This window comes from Nothobranchius furzeri, chromosome 9 (assembly GCF_043380555.1).
Source record: "Nothobranchius furzeri strain GRZ-AD chromosome 9, NfurGRZ-RIMD1, whole genome shotgun sequence".
NCBI lineage: Eukaryota > Metazoa > Chordata > Actinopteri > Cyprinodontiformes > Nothobranchiidae > Nothobranchius > Nothobranchius furzeri.
In genome coordinates, this window is record NC_091749.1 from 52841730 (window position 1) to 52858493 (window position 16764).

Consider the following 16764-nt stretch of genomic DNA (forward strand, 5'->3'; position numbering starts at 1 on the left):
GAGAACCCATGCATCCTTGGGGAGAACAAGCTAACTCCATGGAGAAAGCCCACAGAAACTGTGGCCTTTTCACTGCGAGGCAACCACCATGTAACCTGCTTCAAAAATGATGTAATTGAATTGTGTTTGTCGAGAAATACAACCATTAAAAAACATCCTTGACATATTTGACAAATCTTCTGTCTTGCTGGGCACACCTCCTTCAAAGAATGTTGCACATTCTCTGAAATATCCCTCTTTTTCCTTAGAATAAAAAAACAAATGAATAAATGGTCATACCTAAGCATCGAGGGATTGGTCGATCCCACAGCCCATTATGCTGGCACGTGAGGACTGCAGAACCCAGAAGATAGAACCCTCTTTTGCAGTGGATTGCCACAGTCACACCATAGCTGAAGACTTCTGGATAACGCAGACCGGACTGCCGAACACCATTCTCCACATGGCCAGGGTCTGAACAGTTCACCACTGCACACGAGAACACATTATTGTGTTACATTTCAGGTGGAGAAATTTTTTCTCTTGTTTGTCAGATTATTGAGTCATACTCGGGGAAGAAGGTCTCAGGGGCTTTGAGAAGCCCACATGTCCATACCCAGAAATAACATCTGTGTCTAAAATCTATTTCATTTATTCTGTTTATTCCTCAAAACAAACAGGAAGCCACATAATTAATTCAGGTCTTGGACACTCACTGCAAAAGAAAATATTTTTTGAAATGGTGCAAAGAAGCAATTCTCAACAAAATCAGAGCAGAGCATTTACAGAAGATGACAGGACAGGGTTGGACAAACTGTGGATCTGTCATGGTCTGATCACATCACCCTTCACCCTTTAGTTTCTACTTTCTCGTTCTTATTTATTTATTTATTTATTTATTTTTGCTGTGTATTTTCCCTTTCTCTCTGTGTGTGTGGCTTGCTGAACTGATCCTGTTGCCAATTATTCCACACACCTGTGGCTCTTGCTTTCACATTCCCAGGAGAGACAGTGGTCCGCCCCTGGACCTTGTTTTACCCACCTCAGGTTTTTCTGTATACATCATACTGTACATGATTTGGCCTCAACTACAAGAGTCAAGCTATAGATTATTTAAAGGTGTGGAACACAGGGAAAAAAAATAAATTATTATTTGTGATGATAATCGGTCACTCTGCGTTCTTCTTCCAGGCTGAACATGAAAATAGCCTCCTACAGCTACCTCCTGCATTAGTCTCTGACAGAAAACAGATGGTGAAACTCTATGATTTGAAAAGCCTGACAGATCTATATCTCTATGTCACTCATGGATTCACTCATTTTGACTCACTACGGGAAAGGCTGTTGTTGGTTTAGCATCCAGAAAACATCTTGGCTAGTAAAAGCTTACCGTTAGCATTAGCAACTCCACCACACAGCAGAACTCCTTCAAGCTTGAGATGAAACATCAACATTGCAGAGCAGAGTCAGTGGTAGAGTTGCATTACTGTTAGCCAATTGGAGGCTAGTTGTATACAAGTTTCAGGAAAAAAGAGTCCAAACCCTGAAGTCTGAAGCTCAGCTCTGATCTGGCTCACTTCTAGTTCCTGAAACAGGCACATCTGACCTGTTTATTCCCAGAGTACAACTTACAAGGCATTCATTCCTGCTAGAGACCACTGCAAATGTATTAATTAAATGAGTGAACCACACCTTTATGGTTTGCTAGTCAGTGCTGCTCTTCTGCTGAAACATTTATTTAAAATATTGAAGATAAGATTCCTGTTCAGCTAAGTAAAAATCAAAATGACATAAATTATTGAGATTATCCTTGTTGCTCTTAGCTCTTTTTCTCTGTTTTGTCACACCCTGATCTATTTTCCAGTTTTTTTTTTGTCCCAACTCTTTTTCTTTCTGGGTGGATGCAGTCCAATAAGAGAAGAGCGTGATGTTCCACATGTCACAGGAGAAGCTGACATTCAGTCAAACTGTCTATGGGGGAGATGACTTGTGTGTGTGTGTGTGTGTGTGTGTGTGTGTGTGTGTGTGTGTGTGTGTGTGTGTGTGTGTGTGTGTGTGTGTGTTAGATGCCCTGTGGGAACGAAACAAGTTTCAGTCTTATAATTGACAGCTGCTGCTGTGAAAGAGGAACAGGAAAGAGGGGGGCATGGAGGGGATAAGAGAGAAAAATCAGGGAAGATGAAGAAAGTAAGCCAAGATGAATCCTTTCGATGGAAAACCCATGTTAGCAGTTAGATATCAACCATTTAAAGTGTGTGTGTGTGTGTGTGTGTGTGTGTGTATGTGTGTGTGTGTGTGTGTGTGTGTGTGTGTGTGTTTTACTATGTTATAACTTACAGTAATCTTACAGTAAGGTCTGAAGGGGTTTGTGGTGTAACAAACAGGCATGGTTAGCTGAGGGTAAAATTATATCTCTGGACATTTGTCCAGTTGTGCATGTAAAAATGTGTTGATCTATGTAGGTGCGCGCGCGCACACAAACACACACACACACACACACACACACACACACACACACACACACATACAGCAAAAATTGTGAGCGAATGGAAATGCAGCTCTGATTTGCAGAAACATCCATTTCATTTACAAATTTTTTCAATTAATCAACCCATTTGTTCATGATTTATAAGAGAAGACCTAAAGCCTGTCTCCACTGGTAATTTTATTCCTTGTGCTCATCAATAAAAAATAGCAAAAGAGAGCATTCTAATCCTATCTTCTCTGTCTGAAGATCTGTTTAAAAATAGTCCAGCATTATTAGAATTTGCATGCATATAAGTTTGCAATTTCATGTAACAGATGTGACCTTTGCAGACAGGTAACGGGCTGCTCCACTGTCCGTTGAGTCGGCACTGAGCGCGAGCGTTCCCACTGAGGATGTAACCTTTATTACACGTGAAGTTGACAACGTCGTTGAGGTTGAACTCGCTGCCATTGGTCCGTCCATTGGCGGGGTTTCCTGGGTGACCACAAGTGATGGCTGAGGAACGCAAGAGAGAAAAAACAATTAATTGGATAATTAGGTTCAGGTATGTATTTTCTTGCACTTCAAATTCAGCTTTTTGTTAACTGATTGAGATAAAATCAAAATTCGAAAGACCTATGCTACTTAAAGGGACATTATGGAAGTTTGACAGCCAAAACATGTACAGAAATAATACATTTCTTCTTCATACATTCTCCTGCAATGCCCTGGTCCTGTAGAATGAGCCCTGGCATTTTTACTGTGATTGCTTGTTTTTCTGTAAAATCACAGAAAAAGAGAGCTGCTCGGGTCGAGCAGGCTGCTTCATGCGCGTTCACGCTCAGGCATAGCCCGTAGCATTTGCTATCAGTAGCTTTAGCAGCAGAGAGTGAGGTAGTGCCAACTCAGCGACTTTGTCGCTGTTCCTAACGCCTAGTGATGAACCTAGCTATATTTCTGAGGACACTTAGCTACTTTCTGTAGAACTTTCTTTTAGATATTTCCTACAAATTAGCAACAAAATTGCCATTTTTGCTCCGAACCGTTCTTTGAACGTTGTTTCAGCTGTCATCAAGGATATAAATGTTACAGATACAAAAGACATCACTGGTGCTATAGTTCACCTAGTAAGACAGTGGTCTCTTGTGCCGAAGACCCGGGTGCAATTCTGGATGTGAACATTGTTTATTTAGAGTTTATTTTTTACATTAATGGTATATTCTTTTACAGTAAGATGCCCAAATTTTTATTTGAGACTCGCCAACGGCATTGAATTCACAGATAAAAAAAGATCTGGGTTCAAATTTCATTTTGGAACAATTTTTCAAGCAAGGGAAGGGAATGATCTGAGCATACAGGAGGACTGACCCATCTTAAACCTTTGTCAGCTGTGCTGAAGAGAAAGGTACAGAACCAAATTATTTAATTAATTAGCTATGCATTCTCCTGTCCTCTGTCCTCCGGGCCACACACACACACACACACACACACACATACACACACACACACACACACACACACACACACACACACACACACACACACACACACACACACACACACACACACACGACTGTCTCAGCTGTTATTTTCGTTAAGGAGTGTGCACGTACAGCATGCGCGCCTCGTGCACGAGCCTACTATTGAAGCTGCCGTTACGCTTTTGGCCTGAGGGGGCAATCGCGAGCACAAAAATTCAAAACTCCGTAAAGTCCCTTTAAAAAAAAGTGTAGCTTTTAATGACCAATGAAAACATTATACAAAAGCTATAAGTCATTGAAAGCCACAAGGACATTGGTGTTTTGTATACTTACGAACACAGACAGGTGTTGTTCCAGACCATCGATGGTCCTGCTGGCAGATTCGGACAGATGTTCCAATTAGCCTGTATCCCAGCATGCACTGGTAAACCACGGTGTCGCGGTAACTAGATCCATCTCCACTGATGTGGCCGTTGACTATAGGATCTGGAGAGTCACAGTGACCAGCTGGAAGAGGTAAAATGACACAAATGTAAATGGTTTGATGGAATGAAAATAGTTGATCTCTTTCAACACTTGAAGCTTGCTCAGTTCTCACAAAAGCACAAACTCAAAACATTTAAAATATTTCAGCATTCAAACTTCTGAATGTTTTGACCAAAAAGTCATCAGTCCAGCTGTAAACTTTTGAGCACACTTCACTGAAGAATTCAGCAATTTCAGCTGCACAAAAGGTCTGTAGAAACTCTCTGCTTTAAAAAATTTCTGTGTGCTTTTATTATAGCCTTGATGCACCAATCTTTTCACGCTTGTTTTTCAAACCTCAACACTGTCAGTTGTGTTGGATAGTATTTCTACTATGAAAAGATAGTTTATCAATGTTTTACAATCAGAACCTGCTCATCATTTAGTTTCAGGTTGGGTTGGCATTTAATTATCTTCTTCGTGGTTTACTCATGGATTACTCGTTTAATCAAAAGATTTGCAGTGGTCTCTAGAATGAATGACTGCCTTGCAGACAGAACTCGGGGCACAAAAAAGCCCACAAACTCCTGTTTCAGCGGGCCAAGTCTGCTACATCACAGCTGAGCTTCAGAAGACAGAAATTGGAGTCTCATTTCCTGATATTTGGACATCTCACCTGATTGGAAAACAGCAACGTAACTCTACCACTGACTTGCAACAGGGGTGTTTTGTCTCCTCAAATAACTCAAGCCAGGAGGACTTCTGCTGTGAAGTGAAGTTGTTAATGCTTACGGTTAGCTTAAACTAGCCGAGACGTCCACTGCTGTTTCCTGGACGTTAAAACAACGACAGCCTACCCCGTTATGAGTCAAGATTGGTGAGTCCATGAATGCTAATTCACAGTGTGACCTAGATCTGTCAGGATTTTCAAATCCTAGCATTTTACTGTCCATTTTTCAATCAGAAGCTAATGCAGGAAATAAACAAAAGTCATCAATTATGTTTCTTAATGGGGCAGGCTTGGGAATGAACTCCTGCACCTTGACAGTAAACATCACGGTTCTAAACCTGATTTCTATGTGTGTGTCACACATCTCGTGATCAGCAAGTGGACAATCCATGAATTAGGTGATTTTTGTGGAATGCAGCTATGCCTAAGTGAAACGCTAACCAGGAACAGCTTCTGCAGCTCACACTTTGACAACGGATTGTGAAAAACGGAAAACGCTAGAATCACACAGATTCTTCCTGATGTAAGAAGTGCACTCTTTCTTTTGGTAGTTTTGTGTTTACATGGTCATAGAGCACAATGTTCTGTGACTCTTCCAAAAACTATAAAAATGCTCAGAAACGCTAGCCTGTATATAAAACACCATACACACATACATTCTTGAAGGTGTCTAATATTTCAACAATGCTGCAAAACTGATCAAGTGATCAATGCATGCCTTTTGGTACACTCATGAATAATTGCCAAATAGTGACTCTGTGTTTATATGAAAACATAAATTATCACTTTAATATACCATAAAGAAACATGAGAGAGACTTGCAAGTTATTTAGAAAATTTATTTTTTAAAAGTACATAATTAAATATAAATGGAGATGGAGCTGAAGGCCTTGATAGGAGACCTGTGTTATACAAACCTCTCCTTTTTCCACTTTTGCTTTTTCTCAGAACAGTTAGTAGTTTCTAAGTTGTTGACTGCTTTTCGTGCAGACTCACTTCATAACAAACTACTGTTAAGTGCCACATGTTTTGTTTTAAAGTTCAGTGGTGCTATTGCCTTGTTCTTACTGAGTGCATTTGCTCTGAGTGTAAAATGATTTGATTTGATTTTTTGCTAATAGTAAGTATGTGTTACCCATGAGGACAAAATAATCAGTTATATGAAACATTACGAAAGTGGACCAAGGCTAGGTGTAAAGTGTATACAGTAGTGTGTGAGTGGTTGGGACAGAGGTCGACCGACAGTGTTTTTTCTAATGCTGAAACTGATGCCCACATGTAGGCTATATGGTAAGCTGATGGGTGATATGTACTGCCGGTTATTATGGGCCGATTTTCATATCCAGACGGTTTCCACCTTATTCTCATGCTAAAATGTCACTAATAACATCAGTTTATGCACTACATTTCTGAAACTGAATCAGTTTTGAACTCTGAATTTAACTAAGCGTCAAATCTTGACTCTGTGCACTTCTCAGTGTTAAAGTCAAACACCTAAATGTTAATTTTATTATGCAGATGTTATTAGTTAACATGAGAATACATTTTAATTTAATTCTGCAGCAGCACCAGGCTGCCCGAGGATGCGCCTGACTTTAACTCGACTTTACTAAGGACAAATATCGACCAATACCAATGTATAAAAAACAGTAAATATTGGCCTAATATATCGGCTGACCAATATTATCGGTCTACCCCTAGTTTGGGACCTCTGTCTAAATGCTAATATTTACATGAATACAATGAAAAATATTGCAAAAAGCTACATATGCTGAAGATACATTGTGAGTCGATTTCTGTGGAGGAAAAGCTCTGGCCCTCCTGTTTCAACAACTAGAAGTTAGCAAGAGCAGAAGTGAGCTAGAGTAATTTTTTTTCCTGATATTCAGACATCTCTCTTCTGATTGGCTAACAGCAACACAACTCTACCACTGACTGTTTGCTCTGCAGTGTTAATGTTTTATCTCCACTAATAACACACGCCTGAATGAGTTCAGTGACGTTGTGGAGTTGCTAATGCTAATGGTTAGCTTCTACTAGCCAAGACATGCTCTGCTCTCTCCTGGACGCTAATCCAACAGCAACCTTCCCGGTCGAGAGCCAAGATGGGTGAGTTCATGAATGATCATTTTCAGCGTGAAGTGGATCTGACTGGATTTTCTAATCAGAAAGTCTCCCTGTCTATTTTCTATTTGCGACTAACGCAGTAAGTAGGGGTGGAAGACTGTTTTCAAATTCAGCCTGCTTGTGAAACTCAAAGTGACCAATCATATTTCAGAAATAAATAAAAAAGGCTTTCTCAGTGAATTTAGTCTGCTTTCGGTTTGTAAAGTTAAGCAGAAAGACAGGAGCAAAACTAAATTAGTGTTTGTGTTGCAGTGATGCTATTACAAATACAATTCTGACTCCAATGTCATCAGAAAATATTTGCTACATTCTTACTCCAGAGGTTTTCCAAAAAATGTCCGAGCATTCATTGTATAACTATATAAAAATTGTCATGAACTGATCAAATCAAAATGAAATGTTTGGACCACAATCTCTAAATAGTTTCAGAGAGAAAAAAAATAGACTTTTAAATAAATGGTGCATGCCATTCGTAGGTCATTATTTGTCAGATACTTCAATTTTGTTTTTTCCCAAAACAAAAAAAAAAGGTAAAAAATTCAAATCTGGGGGAAACATTTAGATTCAGCTGGGCCTTAAATAAACTATGTGAAGGTGTATACAATTTTAAAGGTCTTTAGTGTTAAGCAACCAGGTATGAGATAAAACATTTATATTAAATAAATATACTCAGCATAATCAGAAGAATGTATTAATTTATCTATTTATTAAGGGTGAAAGTGGTCCAAGTGAACATGGTGCTTCACTCTCTGGTGTTTAATATCCAGTCTATAGAAAATATGTTTATTGATCACATTACTCACTTTTATTGATGGATAGCAGACATCAAGATGAAGTCTATTTAATCGCATTAAACTGGATCTTACCCAAACATCTTGTTTCTGCACCACTCCACAGCCCATCCGCACCACATTCTCGGACATGGGACCCCACCAGAGTGTAACCATGGTTACACATAAAGATTGCAGTCGCTCCAAATGTAGTCAGTGTCCCCAATTTGGTACCAAAGGGTGGAGAAGGAAGTTCCCCACAGGAGATCACTAAAAGAATGAAATATGTGTTGTTACAAACAGAAATAATAAAAGGAAACTTTGAAATGTGGTTGCTACATATTTTGGGTGAAATTATTTAGAATTTTTAGGTTTTAAAAAGGTGAAATAGGGTATATAAATCACTTCATATGTCATTTTCCAAGATTGAAACTTGAAGATTAAATATTACTCTGTTCATAATCTAGATTATATATTTTATCAGTGTTCCCTTTGCCTTATATCTGGTATTTTTATGTGACACAACAGAAAGACATTCTGCACTGGAAAGTTGTGAAAAACACAATGTTCTCCAAAAATTTCTTATAGAATAAGCAGCACAGGTACATCGCTGAGAGTAAAACTCAGTTTTGTGAAAATCCACATTAAAGCTGCACAGGCTGTATTCAAAATCAGAGCTGGTAAAGTCCCAAGATGATCCACATTTGCTAATATAAATGCATAGAAATTCATCTGAATGAATTAAGTATGGAAGGAAAAATACAACACAAAAAGTGTGTGTCTTTCATAACATCTCATTTTCTAGAGTAGAAAGGCAGCTCCTTGTTTTCACCAAGAGAAAAATCTGATTCCTCCCAAATAATGACAGAAAAATCAATGTTATGCTTCCATTTGTTTAGTTTGTTCCAGGTTGAGTTACGTTACATTCATAACTAATGCATGGCTGGTTATAGAAGTAACTGCAGCACTCTGTGTGTGTGTGTGTGTGTGTGTATCTGCTCATACTGTTGCATCATCTCTTGTGTGTCTCAGTGTATTAGGAGTCTTTTTCATCTTCTCCTTTAAAAGATTGCGCTTTCCAACCATGAAAGTTGTGATTAAGATCTCTAACAGATCTTTGTATACGTGCAGTACAGAGCACAAATTGGCTTAAAATATGTCATGTATGAGACTATTGCAAATTTATTATACATGCATTTCACACACTTACCAATGTGGTAAAAAAAAGGGCTCTGACTTAAATCTGAAGGGAAACTTTGTATTTGTTTTTATTTTTGTATTAGTGCATGTTTAAATACTTACTCTTGCAAGTAGCTGGGTCATCTGACCCCTCCCAGGTACCATTGGCAAGACAGCGAAGAGTTCGATGGCCAACACTCAAATAAAACCCTGTTGAACACTCCAGCATCACCACAGAACCAAACTCTGCCATGTTACCAGAGAGCAAGCGGTAGATCATGTGATCTGACAAGATGCCTTCCATACTGGGGCAGTGCACAGCTGTAATCACACCACCAAAACACAAGTTTATCAGCAGAAGGATGTTTAATATTTTCATTGTATTTGACAATAGTTACATTTGGTATAACAACAAAAATGTGTGATTATTATCAGAGAAAATGAGGATTTGAATGGAAATGAACTACCTATGTATATATAGATGCATAATAATAATAATAATAATAATAATAATAATAATAATAATAATAATAATAATAATAATACACTTACGCTGACATTTGGGCATTGAACCAGCATTACTCCAGCTTCCGTCCTCCAGGCACACAGCTGTCATTGGAACATTTGGGTCAAGATGGTAGCCATGGTTACATTGGTAGGTAACTTGGCTGCCAACAGTATAGTGGTGAGCATGGAAGCTGCCATTGCCTGGTGTCAAAGGTAATCCGCACGAGATAGCTGTCCCCAAGAAAAGAGATAACACTCAGCGAGGGAGCTGAAAACTAATATCATCATTCAAACGATCAAAAGCTGGTTTTAAAAGCTTACGCTGACAAAATGGTGATGGTGTATCCCACTGATAAAGCCCATTGGAATCAAGCCTACAGGTGGAATTTCTTGAACCAACCAGATGGTAACCACGGTTACAGAAGAACTGAAGTCTGCTACCTGGGTGCAGCTTGGTTCGGTTGACCATCCCACCATTCAGAGGAGGATCGTTGATGCTGCAGTATGATGCTGGAAAAAGGAAAAAAAAAAAAAAAGAAACACAGGAAATAAATTAGTGTTCCCGTCAGTTCCCAGGAAACTCGACTGATGACCAATGTCAATCTGGAAATAGCAATTTAGAGAATAAAACCAAGGATGTTGAGTAAGAGACATAATAAAATATTTGTGCCCTCTCAGGCATTACAGTGTCAGTCCACCTACAACGATTAGAAAAAACTCTGTTGCAGTGAGATAGTTTGTGTTTTTGTCCTTTCAGAGCGGAAAAAAAAACAACCACACAAACAAACAAAAAATAAAAACAAGTGCTGATATATGTATGGTGACTAAAATGCTAATGAACCCTACTTAGAATAAATATGTTCTTCTATTTTATGAAATAGCTTCACTGCCGCTCTTACGTTTAAACTTCACGCTGGTTGAATGGGTTTCCTAATCCAAGCAGGGACACAGAATCAATATGACTTTTCCAAAAGCATACTTTTAAAGAACCGTTTTACATCTACCTCCATTCTGTCACAACTCATACGCAATTTTCCAGGTCAGAGGTCACCTATAGCTGATTGTCTACTTCTGACAGTTTTTGTTGGACAGATCTATTTCAATCATACAGTTGAGAGTCCAAAAATTAGATTATGATGCAAAGTCCAAATTTTTAATTATTCATCTTAGACTGAGAGACCATCTAAGGCTCAGGAACCCCTTGCAGGTGTTTTGGCTTGTTGAGCTCCTTAGAGTGAGACACTGAGTCTAGAATATTGAACCTTTTCACAATATTCTAATTGTCTGAGATTTTATATTCAGGGCTTTCATGAACTATAAGCCAAAATCATCACAATTATAATAAATATATGATAGAAATTTCTGACTTTGCACGAGTTTTTTCAGTTGAATAAACAAACGTTAGCACCATATTCTAATTTTCTGTTTTTCACTTGTATATATTGCAAAGAAAATAACTGACTGCTGCTGAGTTTAAAAACAACAACAAACAACAACAAAAAACAATGGATTTAACATTTATGTGAATGACCAGATTGATGCATGCTGCTCATCTAAGAGAAGTAAAGCACCATAACACTTTGCAGTCAGAAGTAATCAATTATCCAGCATGTTCTCCAGATTCTGGTCAGTTGAGGGTTTCTGGGATGCACAAATCCAGTTCATTAAAAGCTACACGAGAAACTTTTAAAGTCTAAATAACCTCCATTGCACACATTCAGAAAGGCAGTTGTTTCAGTTTTCAAAAAAGGGACCGATCAAACGTTAGGTGAGTGGTTATTACGGCCGATTGGTGCAAAAAGATCACGTGAGTTCTAACAACACGCCAGTATAAGTTCTGATAATGCTATCCTTACTCACCGGTCTAAAAGCTCAATGAATGCACTAAAGCCAAAGCAACTGCAGCAAGGTAAATCAGACAGAGGGGATTACAAAGGGAGCCATGAAACATTAACAAACATTGATGAAGCTATCACGGCATTTCAGAAGATTGGGAAAGTTGTACATTCAAAGAAAACAAAGCAACAAGACCGTTCCAAGGGTTAGACAAATATGGATGTGAGGAATGATTTAAAGAAAATGCTGCAGTGGTCATTACAATTCAAGCCCTTCAGAGTGATTAGCATACATACGCGTATTTACCATGGCTAATTTCACTCACCGCACCAGGGCATTAATAATGTATCGTAGGAGAAAAATCCCAACCATCAATTCCTGTTTTATGTACAGCCATTGTTGTCAGTCTATTACATCACTATGGGGAACGGACAGTTCTATTACTTGAGGCCAGTGAGCCAATATAACCTACAGAATAAAATAAATTAGCTTTTCTCCCCCCCTCCCCTTTTTTTTTGAAAATACAGCCAGCAGACTGGCCTTGTTACAGACTCCTTTCAAGCTCAAACTGGATTGGTGGAACTGTAAAACACACTTTTAACCAGGGATGTACCTAAACAAGCTCTTGAGTGTTGTCCAGAAACTGTAAATACCACATGAGTCGCTCAATCTGACTCAGATTAACAAATTGAAGCTATTTATTCTGTCTTTACATGTAAGCAGCCTGATGCATTGAAAAGACCGATCATTGCTCAGCCACCCATTAATGCATTATCCTAATGAGATGAAAAGCTCTAGGGATCATTATTCAGGCTATAGCAGGGAACAAAATGAACATTTCAACGAGTTGGAGTGCATCGATTTGAATGCAATCTGTGTACGCAGAGATAGGACAGAGGAGACAGCTGTCAGTCACACTGAAGCGGTAGGAACCTTTATCTTAAACACTCACCTGATGTGCTTCCTTTGTGACATGAGTGATGCACAGCGACTTTTCATTTCAATCAAGTCATTAAATTAATCATTCAAACAACGAATGAAAACGACTGAATAATAAAAAAAAACATAATAGTCATGCGTTGTACCCCAACCTGAACGCAGTAGATAAAGGACAGAGACGCCTCATATTTGATTGAACTGGCTCTGTCAGGGCAGAAAAATAGGAACATATCATTGAATGTGTACCTGAGTATCGAATTTTGAATCCTCTCTTGTTTGTTGCGTGGTCGGTGGACCATCGTAGATAGAGCTGGTTTGTTTTAGACGTGAAGTTCAGCTGAGATGAGTGGTTGCCACTTAAAGCAACAAGCAGCGGACTTTGTCCCGAGGATCCTGGTGGAACAAATACATTTATTCAGAGCAGAATTACTTGTTTTAGCCTTTATGTTCAAATACAAAGTGCAATTTTATCTGATCTGTGTTTGTTGTGCTGAAAATACGATCAATTTAGATCCAAAGTCAGATGGAAATCAAAATGCTGCGTCATATATGTTTCATTGTTTCCATGGAAATCTCACGTATCTGCTCTTTATGTGCGTGACAGAATCATTAAGTTATTACCATGTTGTCCGTGTATTCCGGATGCAGTAGATTGTTTACCCTCACCTGAGTTAACAGCTGCTGATCAAACCAAATCATGAAATAAAAACGGAAAACTTGGCCTGGACGGTGTACTGAGAGCTATTTTTTGATGATTATTCTTTCATTCATAATGATCTTTTCTAAAGCTGACATATTGATTTACAAATGCTTTTGAATCCTTTGTTCCTTTTAAAACGACAAGAATCTGAAATGACACCACTTGCAGCAAGTTGCAGGTCAAAAGTGTCAGCAGCTTGAAACTACTTAGAAAACACAAAAAGATGAGAGCTGAACAGAATCGTCTAGAAGTTGCACTCCTCAGGTTTTGTCGATATCTACAAATCAGATTAAGTTTGCAAGCTTGAGCTAGATTATTTCTCTGTTTAGCAGTTTTACACATGTATTAGCTTTTTTGATCCATGTTAGGATGTTTGTTGGATTTCACGCAGAGATTTTGGCAACAGACATTTAGACTCAGACCAAACATAAACATGAAAATCCTCATAAATGTGAATCAAAAAGAGTTGCACAATTCTTACACCACATAATTAGAAGTCCTTGGAGGTAAAATATTAACACAGCAAAGGCTATTTCAGTTTTGTTTATCTAATTAACGCGAGCTGCATTCATTTAAGTGTGATTTATAGGTAGTGAGAACACTGGGTACCATCAAATATCTCAAGCTCATCAAACTGCTTCTCGCTGTGGAACATCTCCACATAGATGCTGATGGTGTAACCTAAAAAGCAAAACAACTAGATTAGTTTGCATGAATAAATATACAGCTGTGTGCTACTTCTGTGTATGGCTGCCACTTAACAGAAAAATTAAGAAATTAGCAGAAAATAAAACGATGTTTATAATGAAGTTGCAGACCAGCAGAGCAGATTCAAACGTATATTTTATGCTTTACAAGAACCGTTTTGGCATGTTTGTAGCATAAACCAGCTCTCACACACATGCAGACTCTAAAGCTTGGGGCACACCGGAGGTGGACACGTTGCGTTGCACCCTAGATTTTGAGAATTCCAGTGGTCACACAGGACCTGTCGCTATGCGCTTCTTGGAAAGCCGCGCGATGGTCACAACATCACGTGGGACTTGACAACAAGAAGCAGGAAGTGACTTTATTGTTTATGCGTGACCAGACTTGCCGTCGTGTTTTGTGAGACCAAAATTCATGAAAAATGGGTATTTATTTGAATATTTTAAGATCAATGGTACTTTAAAGTTATCAAAACTGCAGATGGGTTTGTGCCGTTAAGCCGTGGCACGTCATAATGTCTGTTGTAAAGTACTCCACAATGTTGTAAAAAGCTGCGCCGCGGCGTTTGAGATAGAACTGGTGCCTACCTTCAGCGGTGCGGCGTGGCGTCTCAGGGACGCGGCGCTCCTCGTGTGCCCACTCTCAATAACTATAATGGCTACTATTTAAAATGATGGCATGGGCGTGGCATGGGCGTGGCATGGGTGTGGCGTGGGCTTCATGCGGCACGTCAGCCTCCGGTGTGCCCCAGGCTTAACACTGTATTTCTAACAGTCAGCCAACAGAAAAAAACTTCACTTCTAAAACAAACCATCAGAAATAGTTCTGAAAATTTGAAAAACTTTCATATGTCACACTATCCAGGATTCTAATATAAATGTAGCATTTGTTGGTGTAATAAAGTTAAAGTCCCATTAGTTGTGCAAAATTTGTTCTCCACTTTTTACCCATCCCCTGGCGGAGCGGTGAGCTGCAGACACAGCCACGCTCGGGAACTATTTGGTGGTTTAACCCCCCAATTCAACCCCTTAATGCTGAGTGTCAAGCAGGCATTGGATCCCATTTTTTCTAAGTCTTTGGTATGACCCGACCGGGAATCGAACCCTGATTTCCCAGTCTCAGGACGGACACTCTACCACTAGGCCACTGAGCTGGTTTAATAAAACCAAAGTAAAACATGTTCCTTAGATGTTCCCATGTGAACGTAGTGACTCTGTACCTGGAATCATACGTAGAAGCCAGGAGCACGTCTGACTGTTGGGATAGTTTCCAGGAAACCCAGGACTCAGTATGACCCCTGATGAGGAAAACCGCTCCTCGTTGGCTGGGCACTGGGCTGGAAGGGTGGGAAATACAAAACAATTAAAAAAAAAGGTGTGCCTCCAGTTTTAGGGGTAAAACATCTGTATCAAGGTGAGTTGTAAGTGGAATACCAGCACAGAGACCTAGTTTTGTTTTGTGTTTTCCTACCGTTTGGGATCGTTTACATTGTTAACACTGAAACATAGCTATAACAAATATGTCCATACTGTAACCCACTTATTCCTAAACTATTTTCAAGTGAAACTTGGCAAACCAGATGAGTGTTCAGGAAGTCATCAACAGCACCTGAACAACAACAAAAGGTTTTGTGACTCCTGTATAAAAAAACTCATTTTAAGCCAGCAGCATAACAAAGTGGCCATAAACAAATACTTTTATTTCAAGCATAGAGGTAATAGTGTAATTTCTAAAAACAGCAATTAAAGTTATACTAAAGCTTTCATCCTGAAATACTAGAACCCACCGACTATCACTTGCCAATGTTAGTATTCAACATTCTTCTTTCTTCAAGGACTTTTAATTTTAAAATCACTCATATTTAACCTTTGGGACAAATAATTAATGTTACTCCTGAGTCAAGCAGCTCATTCGGGGTAAATTAGAAAATAAAAGTAGCTTGTTATTGACTGTTGAGTTATTATCTAAAAGCGAGCACATTAAAAAGTAGAGTTTGTAGGTGGACTTTGACACAATCTCACAATATAAAACAAAACAAAACAAAAGCACAGGGTGGATTGTATTAGATGAGTTTATGTGCATGACAATATCTGCAAATCATTCTAAACTTATTTTGAAGGGATTTCAAGCATTTTCCAGCTAATTGTTGCCCAGAAGTACCCATATCATGTGTTCTTCCAATCAGGGTCCAGTTTAAGGAAAGCCTTACCTTCACATTTTGGAGGCGGCGCTTCAAAGAGTAAGTGGGAATTCAGTTTACACATGATCTCTGCTTTTCCAACGAGTGTATATCCAGGTAAGCAGCGATATTTTACAATGTCACCTAAGAAAGTTAAGAAAATCAACAAAGCAAACAATTATCTGAGGTCAATGACAATAGTTATAAAACGGATAAGGTCCATTTTAAAAGACAGATTGAAACTTTTAAAACTCTAAATTCTGGGATATATTTCATGATCCAGTTAAGTGGGAAAATATTGAGAGCGACTAACTGTGTGAAAAACAAAATGTGCGGAACAAACAATCCTGTCGAACTCTGAGCTCTTGCAGAAGAATCAACATTGAGAGTTGCAACATAGAAGACAGTTATTCAATGTTTGTGGAGAGACATTAATAAATAAAAGAAGCCGGGGTTACCACTGAGCACCTCTTCAAGCATTATTTCACAAATCTTTAAATCATATTTTGTTTAATATTAAAATAAAGTTAAGTTTTAACAAGTTGTGTGGAAAAGAAATACATTTGTAGACTTTGGGCTTTCAGTTTGTTGGCACTTTGTGAATTTGCTACTAAAGGCGACCACTATGCAAAAAAAAAAAAAAGTGGAAGCTTTTTCAGTAAAATACTTCTTCTAACCCAAAAAAAAAAGGTCAGGA

The 16764-nt window shown here is 38.7% G+C and overlaps 1 protein-coding gene across 2 annotated transcripts in view; it reads right to left on the bottom strand.

Moving 5' to 3' along the window:
• The window catches only part of LOC107381856 (CUB and sushi domain-containing protein 1), a 668617-nt gene that overhangs the window by 51533 nt on the left and 600320 nt on the right, over positions 1 to 16764 (bottom strand). For both annotated transcript variants that reach the window (XM_015953775.3, XM_015953774.3), the window contains exons 48-58: positions 16098 to 16211; positions 15108 to 15224; positions 13790 to 13861; positions 12727 to 12873; positions 10027 to 10215; positions 9751 to 9936; positions 9322 to 9519; positions 8116 to 8289; positions 4261 to 4434; positions 2789 to 2962; positions 280 to 468 (exon numbers count right to left, since the gene is read on the bottom strand). In XM_015953775.3, coding sequence (XP_015809261.3) covers positions 280 to 468; positions 2789 to 2962; positions 4261 to 4434; positions 8116 to 8289; positions 9322 to 9519; positions 9751 to 9936; positions 10027 to 10215; positions 12727 to 12873; positions 13790 to 13861; positions 15108 to 15224; positions 16098 to 16211 — 1734 coding nt within the window. The remainder of the gene's footprint in view (positions 1 to 279; positions 469 to 2788; positions 2963 to 4260; positions 4435 to 8115; positions 8290 to 9321; positions 9520 to 9750; positions 9937 to 10026; positions 10216 to 12726; positions 12874 to 13789; positions 13862 to 15107; positions 15225 to 16097; positions 16212 to 16764) is intronic.